Source organism: Colletotrichum orchidophilum, assembly GCF_001831195.1.
Source record: "Colletotrichum orchidophilum strain IMI 309357 chromosome Unknown Scaffold_22.1, whole genome shotgun sequence".
Classification (NCBI taxonomy): Eukaryota; Fungi; Ascomycota; class Sordariomycetes; order Glomerellales; family Glomerellaceae; genus Colletotrichum; species Colletotrichum orchidophilum.
Window position 1 is genome coordinate 137,277 of NW_019172978.1, and position 19,651 is coordinate 156,927.

General features: G+C 54.1%; 5 protein-coding genes across 5 annotated transcripts; 2 read left to right on the plus strand and 3 right to left on the minus strand.

Moving 5' to 3' along the window:
• Positions 1-144: 144 nt before the first annotated feature.
• CORC01_03611 (SNF2 super family protein) lies at positions 145-5,170 on the minus strand (the record flags this gene model as incomplete). Its single annotated transcript, XM_022615260.1, has 5 exons — positions 145-307; positions 363-4,470; positions 4,532-4,619; positions 4,675-4,701; positions 4,757-5,170. The coding sequence occupies 5 exons, from the start codon at positions 5,168-5,170 to the stop codon at positions 145-147; spliced, it is 4,800 nt and encodes a 1,599-aa protein (XP_022478186.1).
• Positions 5,171-7,902: 2,732 nt separating this feature from the next.
• On the plus strand, positions 7,903-9,845 carry CORC01_03612 (ABC transporter; the record flags this gene model as incomplete). The annotated part of the gene is made up of 3 exons (XM_022615261.1): positions 7,903-8,362; positions 8,423-9,753; positions 9,813-9,845. The coding sequence occupies 3 exons, from the start codon at positions 7,903-7,905 to the stop codon at positions 9,843-9,845; spliced, it is 1,824 nt and encodes a 607-aa protein (XP_022478187.1).
• An 800-nt stretch (positions 9,846-10,645) lies between these two features.
• On the minus strand, positions 10,646-13,325 carry CORC01_03613 (FF domain-containing protein; the record flags this gene model as incomplete). The annotated part of the gene is made up of 5 exons (XM_022615262.1): positions 10,646-10,846; positions 10,903-11,667; positions 11,727-11,843; positions 11,893-13,134; positions 13,185-13,325. The coding sequence occupies 5 exons, from the start codon at positions 13,323-13,325 to the stop codon at positions 10,646-10,648; spliced, it is 2,466 nt and encodes an 821-aa protein (XP_022478188.1).
• Positions 13,326-13,952: 627 nt separating this feature from the next.
• CORC01_03614 (uncharacterized protein) lies at positions 13,953-15,936 on the plus strand (the record flags this gene model as incomplete). Its single annotated transcript, XM_022615263.1, has 2 exons — positions 13,953-14,130; positions 14,195-15,936. The coding sequence occupies 2 exons, from the start codon at positions 13,953-13,955 to the stop codon at positions 15,934-15,936; spliced, it is 1,920 nt and encodes a 639-aa protein (XP_022478189.1).
• Positions 15,937-16,188: 252 nt separating this feature from the next.
• Positions 16,189-19,128, minus strand: CORC01_03615 (uncharacterized protein; the record flags this gene model as incomplete). The annotated part of the gene is made up of 5 exons (XM_022615264.1): positions 16,189-16,739; positions 16,796-17,316; positions 17,364-18,085; positions 18,136-18,882; positions 18,946-19,128. The coding sequence occupies 5 exons, from the start codon at positions 19,126-19,128 to the stop codon at positions 16,189-16,191; spliced, it is 2,724 nt and encodes a 907-aa protein (XP_022478190.1).
• Between the last annotated feature and the right edge of the window lie 523 nt (positions 19,129-19,651).

A 19,651-nucleotide genomic window follows, 5' to 3' on the forward strand; every position in this document is an offset into this window, starting at 1 on the left:
TCCCTCAGCCACAATGAAAATGCCTTTCCCACCTAGTACCGAAAACGCCATGCCGATGCTGAAATTAAACACGTATCGTGACTGGATCGAGAATGCGCAAAACTGAAAAACGTCTCCCAATCCGAGCTTTTATGAATGCGAATCCTAGGAAGCCGCTGCGGTGCCATTCGCCGCCGCGGCTGTCGGCTTATCTCCGTTGTGCTTCTTCACTTCTCTGTCCCGTAGGACTCTATACATGGCGCTCAGCCGGTCACCGGTTACTTCGTTGCTGGTGCTGTCAACAGGCCACAGATTCGCTAGAAATTCCCTAGATACACGTTAGCTCTGCCTGGGACGTAGGATAGCTGGCGGAATAGACGTACCAGAAGCGATTCTTGAGCGCATGGTCTCGCTCCTTGACGAACTCGCGATCCAAGAAGTTGCCAATCACAACCAACTCCTCGCCAAATATTCTAGCGCGTTCCTTACTAGACTTGATTCTCTCCTTTGTCGTGACAAGAATCGCCTCAAAGTTTGCTCGAACTGGTTTCAGCAAGTACCACAGCATTGCATCCGCGTCTTTCTCACGTTCTTCTTTGTTATCACCCATCTTCCGGAGTTGATCGAGTCGGTGGAGGGCTTGGTTGCGACGCTCATTATCTGGTTGATTTGCTCGCGGCGTGTTGCTCGACCGGCGTCGGTCATCGCCATGCCGGTGGTCCTCTGGGCGACGATGTTTGATACTCCGCTCAGCCTCATCGCGATGCCTTGGTCTGTCAGCTCGAGGAGACTGTTGCTCATCTCCATTAGTCTTGGTCCGCCGGGCTTCGTCCGTTCTCCGGTGCTTTGGAATGCGGCCTTCGTCATGGCCTGAATGTTTCCTCTTCGAGTCCGGCCGTGGCGTACCCTTCTCGTCAGCGTTGCTGCGGCTGCGGTGATGATCAGCGTGGCTGCGTTCTCTGTCCCGATGTGAGCCGGTCTTTTTGAGGGCCGGTGGAGCAGGAGATGCCGCGCCACTGCCAACGTCGCTTCGACGGTGTCCGTTCGCCAATCGCTTGTTATTGCGATGGTGATTCTCGACAGTTCTATGAGCCAAGGGGTCACTGGAGTGCTTGGCCGCAAGCACAGAGAGCAGGTATTCCGAACGACGAACGAGGTGTACGGCACCTGGGGAGTTGACTCCCTTTTCAGTCGCTTTGTTTCGTTCTTCCTTCTTCTCGATGCGATGTTCCTCAAGGAAGAATTTGTCCGACATATCCAGCGTGGCATCGTCCCGGATTTGAGTCCAAGCCCCGAATCCGTACCTGTCAATGCCAACCAGGAGCATGCCATCTTCTCGCGCGCCCCATTCACATGAATAGTGGGCAGCCTTGGTCGCATCAGCGAGACGGAATGTCTTGAAGTCATCGCTCTTCCGTATGGTTTGCCTCAGCAGGCGAAGTTGTTGAGGACGTTCGACCGCAGTCTCAGCATTCATCTTCCTGACCTCGCCGAAATCAACCAAGACAGCCTTCTTGTCCTTCTTTGTCAACGACTTGCCAAGTTTCCGCTCGTCGTCCATTAGACGCGTGTTATTGTCATTGAGCGCATCTTCGCATCTCTTTACAAAATCATCCATGATCGACTTGAGAAAACCGCGATCGCGTTCTGCGAGGCGTGCTTCCTGCACGATCTCGTCGCCGCGGTCATCCATAGAGCCGTACCTGAAGAAAGCTTTGAGAAGATTTCGGGTCTCCTTCTCATTAAGTGGGCGCTTGGGGTCCGATAGCAGGGCACGTTGCTCCTCGGCCTCTTGGCGTTGTTGTTCCTCTCTCTGCCGTTTCTTCGCGAGGCGGTCGGACCTGTCCGTCTCATTTCGATTCTTCATTGCCGCTCTCCGGGGAGCGCTCTCGGCAGCGACCTTCGCCACGTACTCCTCGTTCTTCCGTTGCTCTTCATCGGCTTTGATGACGGCAAGTTCCTCAGCGGGAATAATCTGGTCCCAGTCAAGGGCCAAGTCATCCACCTTCACGTCGGTATATTGCATGAAATTGTCCCAGTCAATACCACCACTGCTGAGATTCATCTTGTCATCTACCTTGGTCTTAGTGATTTCGGCATTCTCCAAGATGGAGTCGATGTCAAGTTGTTCAAGACGCTCTTGGTTACCGCTTTGCTCAAACATTTTCTGCGAGCGCATCTTGAGAATAAGCTGGATGTCTTCGGCAGAGTTGGGTCCGTCAATTTTGAGGCCCTTCTTGTTCATCTCGTCACGGAAGGCCTTGCCGTCATCAGTTACGCCAGCTTGAATAGTCAGGTACTCGAGCAAAAGCTTGTTGCGAGCGCGCTCGAGCACTTCTTCTTCAACGGTCTCCTTTGACACCAAGCGGTAGATGCTGACGGGCTTCTTCTGGCCGATACGGTGCGCGCGTCCCATGGCCTGCAAATCAGCCTGGGGGTTCCAATCGGAGTCAAAGATGACTACAGTATCGGCCGTCATCAAGTTGATACCCAGGCCACCTGCTCTGGTGGATAGAAGGAAGCAGAAGTCGTCGCTGTCTTCAGCATTAAAGTGATTGATGGCCATGCGGCGGGGACCGGCGGCGATGGTGCCGTCGAGACGTTGAAACTTGTAGCCTCTGAGTGCCATGTAGTCGCTGAGAATGTCGAGCATCTTGACCATCTGACTGAAAACGAGGACTCTGTGCCCGTCCTTTTTTAGCTTTGTCAAGAGCTGGTCGAGAAGCATCATTTTTCCACTGCTGGCGATGAGGCCCTTGATCTGGTCTTCTCGACGGGTACTGCCGGCGAGTACTCTCTCTTCGGCACCGGCAAACATGTATGGGTGATTGCTGACTTTCTTTAGCTCCATCATGATGTTCAACAGCGAGTTTTTCTGGCCAGTTGCGCTTGACAACGCGGCATAATTCCTCGTGAGAATGTTCTTGTAGTAATCCAGCTGCACATCCGAAAGCTCAACACGGATAATCTTCTCTGTCTTCGGCGGAAGATCTGACTCAACTGTCTCTTTCGTGCGTCGCAAAATGTAAGGGGCGATCGACTTGTGTAGGTCCTGTAGCTTTTCTTGCGTATCATTGCCCGCAAGATCCTCCAACTCTTCGTCAATGACGACCTTGCCAGGGTTGAGGAAGTCCATCAGTGCGGACAGCTCGGCCAGGTTATTCTGAATGGGGGTGCCGGTAATCAAGATTTTGCAAGGCACACCGAAACTGACGAGTCTCGCGTAGAGTTGAGACTCCTTGTTCTTCAAACGATGGGCCTCGTCCACAAGAAGTGCTTGCCACTTGATCTGCTGAAGAAACTGCCAGTCTTGGAGAATCATCTCATATGACGTGATGAGGGCGTTGAACTTTGGCTTCTTCGGGTTGCCATTGATCATAAGCTCGTTGTCACGGATGGTACTGCGGGAGGCCTCGTTGCCGAGATACACGACGTAATTCATGTCTGGGGACCAATTGTCGAAGGTGTCGCCCCATGCCGGAATGACACTCAGAGGGGCAACGATGAGAAAAGGTCCCTCTTGCTCGCGTTCATTACGAAGCCAGCTGAGGAACGATACGCTCTGCACAGTTTTCCCGAGACCCATTTCATCAGCAAGGATGACATTGTTGGCGCGAGTCCAGTTGAGGCACAAAAAGTTCAAGCCCCTGAGCTGGAATGAGCGCAGTTCGCCATTTTGGATGAAGTCGGGTTGCGATTCGAGCTTGGTCATCCTTGTGCGAGTATCCGGGTTTGACTCCTTGCGATCCGAGACCCACGAACGAGAAGATCGATCCAAAAATTGATCAATCTTGTCCTGGAAATCTGCACTGATAGCAGACGCAACTTCCCACGTGCACTCGTCATAGTAGCATCCCTTCCACTTGACAAGGTATTCTGTCTCATCGTCACCGTCTCGAATAGAGACGACCCTGTCCACCTTCGTGTAGTCCTCCAAGGCTTCTTCGGCGCGTTCGCGGTCGAGGAAGAACTGCTCCTTCGTTTCAGGTGGGATATCTTCACCATACCGAATCAGGAGCTCATGCTCCACGATGATTCTGAAATAGTTCTCGACCCTACGATAGCCTCGCATGCTGCGCAGGGTTTCTGCTGTTTCCCAAGTGTCATGCAGATGTGACTTGCCCTGCCATTTGATGTAGTATTCGAAGTCGGTTCTGGCTGAGCTCCAGCTGAGCTCAAGGCCGTCCTTCAGCTTGTGTCTGAGAACCTTATCGATGTATGGGGAGTCGTCGACAACATCTGCCGCGTAGTAATTGGGCGTAAGCATGTCGTCATCCTCCTCGTCGACATCGCTCTCTTCATAGGCGCCCTGTTGTACTTGCGCCGCCCGCCTGCTCGACCAACGCTTCTCCGCAAGAAGCGCGCTTGGTTGGGCCTCACGCTGACGACGTGCCTTTTTTTGCAGACTTTTCGCGCGCGCACCACCGTAATTATCAGAGTCCGAGTCCGAGTTCGTGGACGGTTGTCGTGCAGGTGTACCTCGTTTGGAAGCTGCGACATGTCAGAACTGATGATATTGATGACTTTAGGAGTCGAAAGGGTTGATGCTCACATTGTCTCGATGTCTCAACGCGTCTTCTCTTCACCACTCTTCGATTAGTTGGAACCACATCAGAGTCGGAATCATCAGAAGAATCGACCTATCATTCCCAAACTGTCAGCGAGAGAGCCTGGCAAGCATCGAATCCTACGTACCATTCTGCGCTGCTGCGTCGGGCGGGACTGCGAAGTGAAGTCAGCTCACGGCATGGTCAATTGGAGCAAGCATCAACCATACACTTCTTCTCAACCCGTAGAGTTCTGGATTTGCCTTAATGAAATCATCCTCTCGAGCAGGGGCTTTCCGCTTCGTGGGCCGCTGGGAATCGTTAGAGCTCGAGTGGACGTCGCCAGCCCCGTCGCTTTGGGCAACAGAAGCCACGTCGTCGTCCATATCGAAGTCGGCATCGTCAGAGGCGTTGTTCTCATCGCCAGAGCTCTCGCTTTCGGCGAAGTCGGGTGCGCCATTCATGTATCCGGTCAAGTCATTGGGATCCGGCGACGGTGACGATGAGGCGAGGCGTGCGGCATTATCGTGCATATCTGAGAGGTCACTATCGCTCTGGTGGCCGGCAGCGACTATGGGGGAGGGAGAACCGCCCTCCGGCGACCGGTACCCGTTTGTGGGACCGGGTTCGAGGGGGCTAGACATGATGATGGTCTAAGTCGAGGCTGCCTGCTATGGTTGGGACGACGTTAGCCAAATGTCTGACCGCTTTTGAGTAGAAGCGAAGAAAGACCGTGGTCAGTGAGGTTCGGCGACCAAGATCACCTTAGAATCACTACAGTAACCTGGTAATTGATGGAGATCTCGACCCCGTCGCATCGCGGGGACGCGGTTGATGGAGACGAGGCTGAAAGTTGATGGCGATGCCATTGTGCCAGTCAGGCGGCCTCAGAGGACCGTGACGTGTCACCAGGTTATCGTAACCATCCATTGAATTCGTTTCCATCAACACAAGGCATCTCATGGATCTCCGTTGTCATGGCAGATGAGGGTATCAGGATGGGAGCGCGCCGCTACGAGGCTGGCTTGATGGCTCGTGACGGGAAACTCGCTGACCCTTGGAAGGCGGGTGTCCAGGTAGAGGAAACAACTTACAAGTCATTAACAAATGGCCTCCAGGCAGCTAATACCATTGATTTTAACCAGAGAAGGTATTGAAGAAGGTTATGAAAAGTGACGTGCCTAGGTAGTCCGTAGGCCTGGCGGGTGAAGGGTGGTGGTGGATGGAAAATGTACTGGTGGAGAGGCAGGAAAGAATTGAGGTGGATGCACGGGTGAGGTACAGGTGGTTGTAGCGCTATCCGCACTGAATCACCCGCCAAAAGGGTCGGTTGTTTTTGCCTGAGGCATGGATAGCCATCTCGAAAGGTGTATCTGGTTCGCGGAAGGCGCGGTGAATGAGCGAATGGGAGAAGAGGAAGAATGTGGGGCTCCCAGCCTCAAAAGTTGCACACGCCGTCGCGAGCGGGCAGCCAGTTCCATAAGTTCACCGAGACTCGGAACCCCGCTAGCAGCTGTTTTCCAGGTTACCTCACCGCCCGCCCCTGTCTCTCTTCCCCACTTTGGACGACGCAACATGCTGTTTCTTGTCGTCGCAAGTCCGAGTCTCAAGACGTGGAATCTCACCACCTTTATCTATCATGGCACTTTGGGCTGTCTTTGTGATCACGAGGACCGTAGCAAATCCTACGCTGGGTTTTGCAAGATAAAATGATCAGCGATCAGCGGTTGGACTCTCGCCATGATCTTTTTGGACCTGAAGTCGGTTGTTTCCGTTCATATGTAGACAATGCATCAACCTATTCAACTGAAGCAGCAGGTATATTTGCTCCTGTAGTGAATGTGGAGAACGCTTACATCAAGTCGAACAATTTCGCGTTGCCTTTCAATAGTTCTTGACCTGCCTTGCATAACCGGTCAACATACCCAACTTCATTTCAACCATCTTCACGTTGAAGTGTAGCAAACCTTCCTATTCCCTTCGCTTTGATACCCTTCAGCTTCTATAGATATGTCCAGAAATTCTTAGCAGTCGTGCGTCCTCACACCCCATTGACGTTAATCCAATGTAAGCATCGGCGCTTCTTTTGGGACTGTTACTGGTTCCTAAGCCCGGCTACCTGCCACTCCAATACCATCTTCTTATTTGACGGAACTCTAGGCTACCAAATTACGCATATGAAAACCAGGCCTGTAGCGATATGCGCTTGTGTTATATTCTTCATGTTCGACTATATCTCAAATTAGACGGAATCACACGGTCAAAAGAGGCAGATAAACTAGCAACAGTAACACTACAGGCAGCATAGTTCCAGATATATTGGTATAGGCTGCATAATTCGCGTCATTCTCAAATATCAAGACTGTGATACACGGAATAAGTTCATGACCTCATTATGGCTCGAAGACATGTTCCTGCAGCCTGCCGTCTTTTCGCTCTCGGATAAGATGAAGTCGCCAATCTGCCCACCTGAGAACGACCGCTTGAGACCTCATACACACCCTAGATGTGTGTCTGGTAATGAGAACCGTCGCAAGTGGCAACGTTGGCAATTGCCTCACCGTAGAATAACAGACCCCCTGAGCTCTACTTACCCTAGAGCCTAAGATGGGTCGTTATTGTTAGAGGAAAACGAAGCCGCAGTCTACCTATCCTATATAGTGGTATCAACGTTGTCCACATCTCTTCAGATCAAAAAGAAACGTGATGGGCAGCAAAGCGGAGACGGAGACGGCCTTGGTGCGATCCACCAACCAACCTTAAGCTGATAAAATAGACCTGGTAGCAGCCTGCTTGCAAAGTTGTGCACAGGTGTGTTGCCTGCCAATATTGTCAACGGCACATTTGCATGGGACGTTCCAGGCCCGTAATGTCAGGTGCTTGGAAACTACCTAGCTACTAGGTACTTTTCGGCCGGTGGCTGGAAGCGAAGTGACAGAAAAGACACCTGGCAACCCTCACTGGCGGGGTAATTTCAAGGCGGTAGGGTAGGGGAACTGCCCCGCCAAAACTTGGCCATTTCACACACTCACAACCAGTGACGGCGCACACAAATTAGCTGACCGCTGTATTTCGGTGCCAAAGCCGTGCGTCTCTCTCTCGCCTTTACCACTTTGCAACAAACACCAAATTCTTTTTCCCTCCGTCACCCAAGAAGGCCTGGTCGCGACGCCTCGACAATCTTCGCCGTTTCTCCGGTCCTGTTGCTTTCTCTGCCTTTCTCCAATCCCATCCGTCCTCGCCTCGCTTCCGACCGCCTGCAGAGGTTCCCCCCTCTTCATTTACTCATTTTTTGAATTTCGAACCTGCGCAAAAAAATCTTGCCCCACCATCCCATCGTCAACCCCGCCTCGATCCGTCGGGCACCACCATCACCATGTCTGACAAACTCACCCGTGTCGCTATCGTCAACAGCGACAAGTGCAAGCCCAAGAAGTGTCGCCAGGAGTGTAAGAAGGCCTGCCCTGTCGTTCGCTCCGGAAAGCTTTGCATTGAAGTCACCCCCGAGTCCCGCATTGCCTTCCTCTCCGAGTCACTATGCATCGGTTGTGGTATCTGCCCCAAGAAGTGCCCCTTCCAGGCCATCACCATCATCAACTTGCCCACGAACCTTGAGAGCCAGGTCACCCACCGATATTCCGCCAACAGCTTCAAGCTTCACCGTCTTCCTATGCCCCGTCCTGGTAATGTTTTGGGTCTCGTTGGAACGAACGGTATCGGAAAGAGTACCGCTCTGAAGATTCTCAGCGGAAAGCTGAAGCCCAACTTGGGTCGCTACGACAACCCACCCGACTGGGAGGATGTCATCAAGTATTTCCGTGGTTCTGAGCTGCAAAGTACGTCTTCCCAAGACTGAAAATATTACCCCTGTCAGTCACTAACTCGCTAGTTTCAAGACTACTTCACCAAGCTTCTAGAGGATGACCTCAAGGCCGTCGTGAAGCCTCAGTATGTCGACCAGATCCCTCGAGCGGTCAAGGGCCCCCAGAAGAGCGTCCAGGCCTTGATCGATGCTGTGAGCAGCTTGGGAAACAAGAAGGAGGTTTGCGATACTCTGGAGCTCAACCACATCATGGATCGTGAGATCAACCACCTGTCCGGTGGAGAGCTGCAGCGTTTCGCCATTGGTACCGTCTGTGTCCGCAAGGCCGACGTGTACATGTTCGACGAGCCGTCTTCCTACCTCGATGTCAAGCAGAGACTGGCTGCTGCCCGTATCATCCGATCCTTGCTCCGCGACGACGACTATGTCATTGTCGTCGAACACGACTTATCAGTCCTGGACTACCTCTCCGACTTTATCTGCGTTCTTTACGGTCGCCCTGCCGTCTACGGTGTTGTCACCCTGCCGCAGTCCGTCCGTGAAGGTATCAACATCTTCCTCGACGGTCACATCCCCACCGAGAACTTGCGTTTCCGTGACGAATCTCTGACCTTCAAGCTTTCCGAGGGTGCTGATGAGTTCATGAACGACAAGTCTCGTGCCTTCAAGTACCCCAAGATGCAGAAATCCATGGGTAACTTCAAGCTAAGCATCGATTCTGGTGACTTCACCGACTCCGAGATCATTGTCATGATGGGAGAGAACGGAACCGGAAAGACCACCTTCTGCCGTCTCCTTGCTGGCGCTCTCAAGCCCGACAGCAAGGCCGCTGTCCCCGAGATGAAGATCAGCATGAAGCCCCAGACCATTACCCCCAAGTTCGAGGGTACTGTTCGCCAGCTCTTCTTTAAGAAGATCAGGGCCTCATTCTTGTCGCCTCAGTTCCAGACCGATGTCGTCAAGCCATTGAAGCTCGATGACTTCATCGATCAGGAGGTCAAGAACTTGTCCGGTGGTGAACTTCAGCGTGTCGCCATCGTCCTTGCCCTCGGCATGCCCGCCGACATTTACCTCATCGACGAGCCCTCCGCCTACCTCGACTCCGAGCAGCGTATCATTGCTTCTCGCGTCATCAAGCGCTTCATCATGCACGCCAAGAAGACCGCCTTCATCGTCGAGCACGATTTCATCATGGCCACCTACCTCGCCGACCGTGTCATCGTCTTCGACGGCAAGCCCGGTATCGACGCCCACGCCAACAAGCCCGAATCTCTCCTGACTGGCTGCAACACCTTCCTGAAGAACCTTGACGTCTCCTTCCGTCGCGACCCAACCAACTACCGCCCTCGTATCAACAAGGGCAACTCCCAGCTCGACCAGGAGCAGAAGGCCAATGGCAACTACGTAAGTAGATTAACTCTATGCGGCTTTGACTCTGACAGCGAGATTAACACGTTGCACAGTTTTTCCTGGACGATGGCGACAAGACGAGTTGAAGGGGGCATCCATAAGGATATTTTCCCTCGTCATGATGTATTCGACTCAGGCGTTAAGGGCGTTCAAAAGGGGCATAAGCGGCGACCGGGGAGGCGCGCTTCCGGCGGTCAGGATCATGGTTTCGACTTAGAGGAGATGGGCGCGTCCGAGGACGACGCTGGCGATGACGGATAACAACGGCGACGGCAGTCTATCCCCTGTTGCCTGGTCCTATGGAGAGATAAGGGTGGCTGAGTCCCCTCGGTTTGGATGAATAAACGCTTTGCAGAGCCACCAATTCTTGTTGGCCACACATTCATTTGGGACACAGCCAACTCCATAGATTGAGGGGCAACGGATTAAGCAGGATGACTGCCGTCAGTCTCCCACATGAATTGTGGCGAGACTCCGCAGATGTACTTGAACATGTCAAAAGGCATAGATCTAGAGCACAAAGATGAAATACAAAAAGGCCATTGTTAAAACAAATCTGATTTTCTTTTCATTTCTTATGGCAACTACTACGACAACAATATATGCACCTATGGTAAAGATAAAACGAGGAAAAAATACATACTAGCTAAAAAGTTCCCGCCTGGGAAGGAAGCGAACCCCGTGATTGGTCCACAGGCCGATTGGTCCCGAGGGTCAAAAACCTGCAGATGGGTGCGGAAGAGGGCCGCGATGCGGAGGGATGATAACAGTTTTCTGTACGCGCTGCGGTCATCAGGCTCTCAGTGACGGCTGGTGATTTCGATACGTACTCGAAAGTCACATTCCGCGGTCCGCCAAAGGATTCCGAAGCTTCGTCGACGAAACTCTAGTCCTCCTCGATCTCGCCCTCCTCAGATCCAGAATGGACCGCCACTTCCTCCTTGTCCTTCATCGCAACGTCCTTGACAGGCTCCTTTTCCTTGGTGTCCTTGACGTCCTTGGTGGCCGGCGGCGGAGTCCTGTTCTTGTGACGTGCAGTATCACGTTGGGGGGTGCGCTCACGGGGTGTTTTCTCTCTCCTCACTCTCTGCGACATTGTCAGCCGCCTGGTTCAAAAGTGGTGAACTAGCTGATCCGTCGTACCTTTGAGTCCCTTGAATCCCGTCGGTCCTCCTCATCCTCTTCGCGGCGGCGTCGGGATCCAGACGGGCGCTCATCCCCATAAGGGAGCTCGTCATAAGATCCTATGCGCCGCCGGTACAGCCTTTCCCGCTCTTCCTCTCTGTCTCTTCTCTCGCGATCATAGTGACTGTCGTCATCGCGGCGAGAGCGATGGCGGTCGTAATCACGGTCACGATCGCGCTCGCGGTCTCTGTCCCGTTCGCGTTCCCGCTCGCGACGCGGGGGAGGAGACAAACGGCGTTCACGTTCGGTCGAGAGCAGACTCTCCGCCATGGTTGATTTGCGGTGGTTCCGCTCACGCTCAGCAATGGCTTTGCGCCTGTCCGCCTCGTACGCGTCTACCTCCGGGCTGCGACTTCGCCTGGTAGCACGGCCACTGCTGCGATGAGATCGCTCACCTCTAGATCTGGGTCTCTCACGGTACATGTCGCGTTCGCTAGAATCACGGCCACGTCTGCGGCGGCGATCGCGGTCGGCCTCTTCTTCTTTCTCGCGGAGTCTCCTCACGTATCGATCGAAGGTAGCAACGCGAGCATCTTCCGATGTGACAGCCTGGAACGCGGGCGTATCCGCAAGGCGAGCCTTGACCTTCTCGTACGTGTCATCCAGGGCAATAGGGGGATCCATACGTTTCATGTACGCCCGGAGATCATCAGCTGCCCTCCGCTGTTGGCGTTCAGATTGCCTCTCATCGTCGGATCTCTTCAGAGATCTCTTTTCCTTGGCCTGTTGCGCACACGTTAGCTTTGCAAGAAACTATGATGACAAGGTTTCTTAGGACTTACGCGTTCGAAGAGAACCAATAAAATATCACGGTCAATGTTAGCAGTTCGTCGACTTTTCTTCATAACGGTATGGAATTCTTCGAACGTGGTCTGGGGGGTGATATCAAATCGCTCGTCCTTTACGATATTAGCAAACCAGAACAGAACGAGACAAAGGATTACCTACGTCAATGACATCGTACACGTCGTTCCTAGCACCACGCATGGATTTCTCCTCTTCTTCGACGAGATCCCAGAATAGTTCCTGGGGAGCTGAGCCACTTTGCCCAAGAATGGCCTTGTATCGGTCGTCATTTTCGATGAGTGGGTGGATCTGGCGCCACTTTGTGCTGGCGTTTATCTTGCCGTCTTTCCTGAGCTCAGTGAGGAGGGCGATGAAACCGTCGCGAGCCTTACGCTCCTTGCGGAACTTCTTGTTCTTCTGCTCCTGCTTGGAGTCGTTGAAAGCGCGCTCCAAAGCCTTCATGTGGTTTTGGAACGCAATCAGAATATCAAATTTGCTCAGGGTCTGGTACTTCTCATCATTTTGGAAGGGCGTCGTAGATGAAATGAGGCTGTGCGCATCGGACCAGCGCGTGTAGGGCTCCAGATTGAGCTTCGGCAGGAGGTCAATGAGGCCATCCATGGCCGTCTTGCGCATAGTGGCCTGGTTCTCCATGTGGTTCTTCTTGAGCTCGACTCTGTACTCTTCAAAGAGTTGACGACGTTCGGCCTCGTTATCGGTGGACCTAAAGATGGTCTCGCCCTCGATCATAGGACGCGCAGTCTTCCATCGCGTGTAGTGCTTGATCTCCGGATGGCGCTTCAGCATAGTCTCGAAGTCAGTACGCAACTTAGTCAGCCTCTCCTTTGCGCGCTCTTTGTCTTGGACAATCATGTCATGGCAGTACTTCTCGAAAGCTGCTTTTCGATCCTTCGGGTCCTTGATAGCCCTATACTGAGGGTCCTTTGCGATGGTGCGCAGCGTCTGCTCCCAGTTCCAGTCTGTCTGAACGCCGCTGCGCTTGAGAAGCTTGATGAAGGCGGCTTCTGCCTCTTCCTGCGTAGCAAATTCGGGCTCGTTGCTCGCGGGGACGAACGCTTTGGCCGTCGAATCGTTACCAAATGTCAGCTGGCGCGACTCGTGGAAGGTATCGCGATGGTCGCGGTAAGAATCGTAACGGTCATTGGAGTACCTGTCAGAAGGCGCTCCTCGGTCGTATGGCGCAGCCCTGTTGCTGTTAGTAGATGAACGACGCTGGGTCAAGGGATGTACGTACGCAGGCGTACTCGGGGCACTGTTGGCACCCAGAGCTTTCTTGTAGGCCTCGGGCATCTCCCAGGAGCTCGACTTCGTCTCGGTATTATACCAGTACTTACGACCGCCCTCCGCGGTGTACTCTTTCCAGGGCTGGTTCGCGAGGGCTCTCTTTGACCAATCAGCAACGAATCGTACACATGTGGGAAAATTCCTCATACCTCGGCCGGAGTCATCATATCCTCGGGCTTGGTCCATTGCGTGACCTTGGTGGCCGCATTGTAATAGTAGGCTCGGCCGTCTGGCGTGCGGTGCTCCTGCCACGCTGGAGGCTGGCCATACGAGCTGCCGGATCCGTTCATGATGATGGCGTCTCTCGATCGGGGAGTTCGAGAATGGCGAAGTAGACTCGGGGTTTTTGCCAGTCAAATGTGAGCACAGCGGCGATGCGAGGACCGTTAGTGTGGCGAGTCAGCGTGGTGGATGGAGCAGGTCGTCGCGCAGAGGGACGACGCGAAGTTATACTGCGAATATTTGCGACCGTCGGAATGAGCAATTTGGCGCTTGGTGCACGGACTGGGGTGAGGTAGCTCGGTGGTTCCGCTCTTCAGTCCATCTCCGGGTGATTGCCGCTGAGGTAAGTCTCCTGGAGTGGGGCTTCCGTACCGTGCCAGAGACCCTCAAACTCGGACTGTCCAACCCACAACTCAGCTCATTGGACCTTTCACCGAACCTCACTCGTCCTGGTGTATCTTCTTACCTAGGCTGCGAACAGTTCTTTGCGATACTTGCCTTTCTTCGCGGATCCGAGCTTCATGTCCAAGTTCTGTCTTCGTGTCTTCAGGAAGAACGTTGCGAGCTCGCTGAGAGTTTGGTATAAGATCCCTTGATTTAGCAAACAGAAGGACACCATTGTGGAACTGTCCTTGGTGCCATGCGTGGATGGCTGAGATGAGCTTCCATATTTGAAACTACAAACATAGCCAAATATGGCCATAGACGATCAAATACGGGAGCCCGCCGCGGTGACCGAGTTCATCGAGAATGCATTTCTCACATACTTAATTCCCGAAGCAACAAATCTCGATCTCGAGAAGGCGTTTCAAGGCGTCGACGACACAAAAGCACTCTTCGATTCCATCAAGAGGAGGGAAACACTATTCTTTGGTACATCTCCAAGCACTTTATATTCATTTTCATTTTCATATTCACAGCATCTAACACCCATCAGATGAGACCGTCAATGTGCTACTCATCCTGAGAACCCCTCTCATGGATGAAAAGGCACTCCGATCACACTTCAGTCGGCTGGTCGTCTCAGTAGAGGCCCAAATCGTCAACAGCCACGCTCCGGACCGGGAAAAGCCCTCGACGGACGTCATCTTCCAGGGCACCGTTGAGGATACATCGGACCCGTTCATCGTCGTGGACGACCCCGAAGACGAAGACCCCGCTTCGGATTCAAAGGACAAGGACGACAACGCCGTCGCCCCTATGGACAAGCGAAAGAAAGAACCACACATCTACGCCGTATGGAAGCTTCCCGTCTTCCTCGCTCGGCCACGCATCCGCCTGCAAGGCCCCTTTGCAACCTTCACAGCCTCTGCCGGCCTCAGACCGGCCTCGGCGGCGGGCTCTGGTTCGGGCACCCCTCTCTCCCCCAACTTCCGCACGAACGGCGGCGGCGCGGGCTACCTCCAGTCCGGCACGCCCTCGGGCCTGAACCTCCTCGAACCCTTCACCAACGACCCGGGCCTGGGCGGCGTGGTTCCACGTCTCTCCGCCCTCCGCGTCTCCCGCGTTGCTCCCGTAACCCAAGCCAAAGACACGTCCCGTCCTCTGCGGTGCCTCTCCCAGCTTCGGACCCGCATCTTCCCTGCCGTGCACACCCGCGTCCGCTTCTCCCGCCCAAACACCATGCCCACGTCGCCGGCCCTCATCGCCCTCTTGGAGGTGGACTTCACCCCGTACTTCGATTGCCCCATCGAACTCACCAGCATAGCTCTCTCCGTTGCCGACGGCGGCGTCGTCGACGACCTCAGCTCCCCGGCCGGCTTGACGCTGCCCATGGCCTGCGTTTCTCACGACCACGTCACGTTTCTTTATCGCCTGTCGCCGCAGCAGCTAGACCTCCCCTCCAAGAACCCCAACCGCGATCTCGACATCCACATCGAAGCCGTAGTGCAGAAGAACCCCGGCATCTGCTGCCCACGCTTGAGCATGACCTGGACCACCACTCTCGACTTCACTCTCCCCGTCAACCCGGGCTTCAACGCAGCAATGCAACCCATGCAACCCATCCAGCGCTCCCACCGCCCCTCCCAGCTCTCCATATCCGGTATTGAGGCAGCCCAGTCGCTCGTAGCCCCGGCAATAATGCGCCCGGATTCCCTCCCCGCGTTGGAGGCCGCCACGCGCACAGTCGAGGCGCCCCTGCCAGAACTGGGCATCACCATGACCTTCTGCGGTCCCACGGAACCCATCTACGCGGGAGAGGTGTTCTCCTGGACAGTCTACGTTGTGAACCGCAGTGTCGAGAAGGCCAACCCCGCCGTGACGCCGCGCAAGCTCGCCCTCGTGGCGCTCTCGAAACGTAGACGCAACGAGGTTCGACTCATGCGCCCTCCCTCGACGAGCGGGAAAGGCAAGACGGCTGGGGACGCAAAAGAGCTCGCGGATGCGGTGCTGGACGAGAATATTCTGCATGCCATGCAGCGCAACTCGGTGGTCGACTCTACCGAGGTGGTTTGCCTAACTGCCGACACGAGAGTCGGACCGCTTGCGCCTGGTGCGTGTCACGTCGTAGAACTCAAGTTCCTACCACTGAAGGAGGGCATCGTCAATATTGAGGCCGTCAGAGTAATCGACCTCAGCTCGCAGGAGCACGTGGACGTCAGGGAACTTCCCATCGTGTTTGTAGAAAAGCGACCGGAGCCAGAGGCAGCGGCAGAGGAGGAAAAGACGGATGAGTGAACGCAACAAGTGTTTGGGTGCTGGCAGACAGCCCTGTGCCCTCTAACCCCTCATATGTTTCCCAACAACAGGCCTTTAAGAACGATACAACCTCTAGATGCAAACCCTTGGCTCCAAACGATGCTATGCTATTCCATGTTCATCAAGTGTATTCCACACGTTCCAATCCATGATCCCAAACATTTCAATCCTTGGGTATCCGTATGCTCGAAAGTCTATACACGCCATAGCAATGCAGTGCACAAAATATCATTAAAAGTCGTCAAAGTCGTCATCCCAACCAAGTCGTGCATAAATCGACTTTGGTTTCTCCTCCTCTGGTGGCGGGGGCAGCGCGAGTGACTTGCGCACTGGAGTGGCCGCTACCTCGTCTCCCAAAACATCCACCGTCCGTTGTTTGCATGGCGTTGCCGGTAAGCCAACGTCTGGCGATGGTGACCGCATTGGCTCGGTTCTCGTCCTGATCACGCTCCCTGGCACGCTTAGATGCTGGGTTCTTGCGGGCTTCCTTGCCATCAAGGGTGACGAAGGCAGGATCGCGGGCTCGTGTCCTCCACGCCTGATGGGCGTGGCCTGTATAGCAGATGAAGGAGTGCTGCCCATAACATCAATGTGGCCTCTCCGTGGTCCAGTAGAGGGGATCCTTGATGCGCTAGATGGCGGGATACTCGACATCGGAATGGATATATTGCTGGCACCTTGTGACTCTGCGCCCAAGGCATCACGGAAGCGATGTGTGGCAGGCGTGACCTTGACTTGTACCGAGTCAAATAGTGGATGCCGAGTCGGCGGTTTCTTGGATTCTGTACGAAGGATGAGCGAACCGGCTGGATAGTTGAGGAGCGAGGATGAAACTTACTCTTAATCGAAGAAAGGCCCCCGGAAACCCGCTTCGCCGCATCCTCAACAATGGCCTTGCCCGCCAGGTCACGATTGGGTTTACGTATGGCCGTGATGGCATCCTTCAGCTCGGCTTCCACCAGCGCCTTCTTCTGCGCCTTGCTGTCCTGGACCTTGACGTCATCCAAGGCCGTCATGCTTTGACTCCTGGAAAGTAGACCTGTCCTGTCCCTCGGCGACTTGCGGTCGAGATCGCTATTCTCCCGCTTGAAGCCAGGAATATTCGCAGAGGTCGCCGACCTCAACAACGCGATAGCGTTACCGGGACCTCTAGAAATACTGCGCCGCGACTGTTCCTTGAAAAGGGCCTTCTCTATGTTCTTCGATGAGGGCTTGGAAGGACGCTTCGCAGCAGCTCCCGGTTTCGTGTTGGATTTACCCGAAGAGAGCCTCGCCTTGGGTTTTGGCGGGGCAATGATGACGGGTCCACCGAGTTTACGGCTTATGGAGTCGCCTATCTCAGGCAATCGAGCAGCGAAGCTGATGATGTTAGTTAGGAAGCATCTCCTGGGTGTACATAAACTTACAAAGGCATAATGATATCAGTGCAGAAGTCCTTTAGGGGGTCCGCAGACGCCCTAAGGGTTGTATCTCCGCCGTTAACCGCAGTTATTTGAGAACCCTCCAGCAGTCTCAACTCATCAGAAGCAGTGGACTGCCAAATGGTGAGTCGGTCGGCGTGGACATCCACCAAAACGGGGAAGTTGTGTTTGCTGCGTTTCTTGGGTTGAGTTTCTGCTGCCTTCTCGCCATCCGCCTCGCTCGAGAGGCCAGGCAGCTGACTCTCTCCCTCTACCTCAGCTGTCCGCAGAGGCTCCAGTGCAAGGATCTCCAAAATCAAGATCATCTGTAGCTGCGTCTCACGGGTCCTAAGGAGAGAAACATGGGACTTAATCTGTGCCGGTGTGACAGTCACGTCCTCGTCGCTAAATTCCGGCTTGTTCGAGTTCCACCAGGCGCGCACATGCTCGTCCTCGCCAGAGTACATGCCATCCTTGCCCAGCTTCGTTCTCTTGGCCTTCTTCCGCTTCGACTTGCTGCCATCATCAGAACTGTCAACGTGCGTCTTCAGTTTTGAAATCAGATCTGGTATCGCTTCGCGGTACTTTTTGTCGATCTGGACCGTTGTCATGACAAGACTCTTGAGAAAGTCTATAAGGTCACTCATATTCATCGTGCCGTCACAGTCAAGGTGGAAAGCGGCACGGGCTCGAGATAGCGGTCCCTTTGCAAAGTACGCCAGAGATCCCTTTGACTCCATGTCAGCCAACTATCTTTTCCATAGGGGATCAAACTGACCATTGACTTGTATAGTGCCTCTGTATACTGTGCCCTGATGTTGTCCATAATGTCACCAGCAGTCTGCTGAGCACTAGGCTCGGGAACGGGCTGCGGCGTGGGTTCAACTGCGTCCAGATGTGTCTCGATCCACTCCGTCGGCTCAGACTTCGGCTCGATCATCTGGCCCATCCCGCTCGGCGTTTGCGGTCGTGGATTATCATCGTCAGACCTCGCCCGCTTTTCTGCCCTCGTGTCGTCGAATGTCGATACGGATTGCGAGCGGCCCCTCTTTCTCACGATCGACTGCTGCAGCGCCTCGATCGCTAATCTCCTCTCCTTATGGCCTCTGTGTAAGCCCGGCGTCGTAAGTGGCATAATCTGCTCTTGCTGAGACTCTCTCGCCTCCTCTGCAAGCCTCATCTGCTCGACATGCTTCCCGACCACTGTAGCCTTCACAGACAAGGCCAGCAAGTCCGCCCACGGGCCAAGCTTGCAGACCGTATAGAGATTTTTTCCGGAAACTGCCGCGCGTTCGAGCGCGTAGACCGACTTGGAGGCATCGTTGCGCGCAAGGAGCAGGCTCGGCCTCTCCGCGACTCGGTCTTCGAGGTCGAGGATCTTGACGAAGGACTCGTAAAGACGACTATAGGGAAGGTCGCCCTGGGGTGCGCCGAGGTCGAGACAGGACAGCGGAAGGTCTTCCCGGGGGAGCAGCATCAGCGGCTGCAGTGTGCATGGCTTCGCGAGGATGCTGGTAGGATGCGCCTGAACGACATGTCAGCCATTGACAGACAATGCGGTGCCCTAGTGAGTCGAGTTGGAGCCTACTTTGACAACAATTGCAGCCTTCAGCAAGTCTTCCATAGCATGCGAGACACTGCGCTTTCTCTGCACCGTCGCAGCAGGCGGCAGTCCATGTTTGGAGTTCAGAGATCCGTCGGAGCTAGGCGTGAGAATTCCCGATCTTTGACGCGACGCGTCTGAGGGTGGGAACAGTCTAGAGGAAGACATAGATTCATAGGGAGAGGAAGTGGTGAATCGACTTTGGAAAATGGACTGGCCCTTTGGAAAACATAAAGTTCAAGTCCAGTGCCAATCCTACATACAAGCAACGGGTGGAGGGGTGAGTAAAATTGCGGGCGACACTTTAAGTGACATGGGTTGAACGACGGATCGCGACAAAGTGAGTGGGAACCCGTAAGGATTTGATGGCGTCACGCGTCAGTAATTTAGCGCATCGTACAGCGTGTTTTGGCGGCCCGGAGGGCCGGGAATATTGACGGCCCCACCTTTCCCAGGTTGTCTTCAACGTCGTTCAAGCTCTGGCATCCTCGGCAGAGTCCGAGTCGATCTTGCGGAAACGTGGCACTTCTCATAAAACTCACTCAAGCTTATGCATATACCTTATTGGATATGTTGCTTTCTTCTATCGGCGAAATACTAAATGCATGCAATATAGGCAGGATGAGGGGCTGGATCCAATTCAATGGCAGGCAGCTTCTTCTTCGTTTGATCACCCTAAGAGAGGACGACA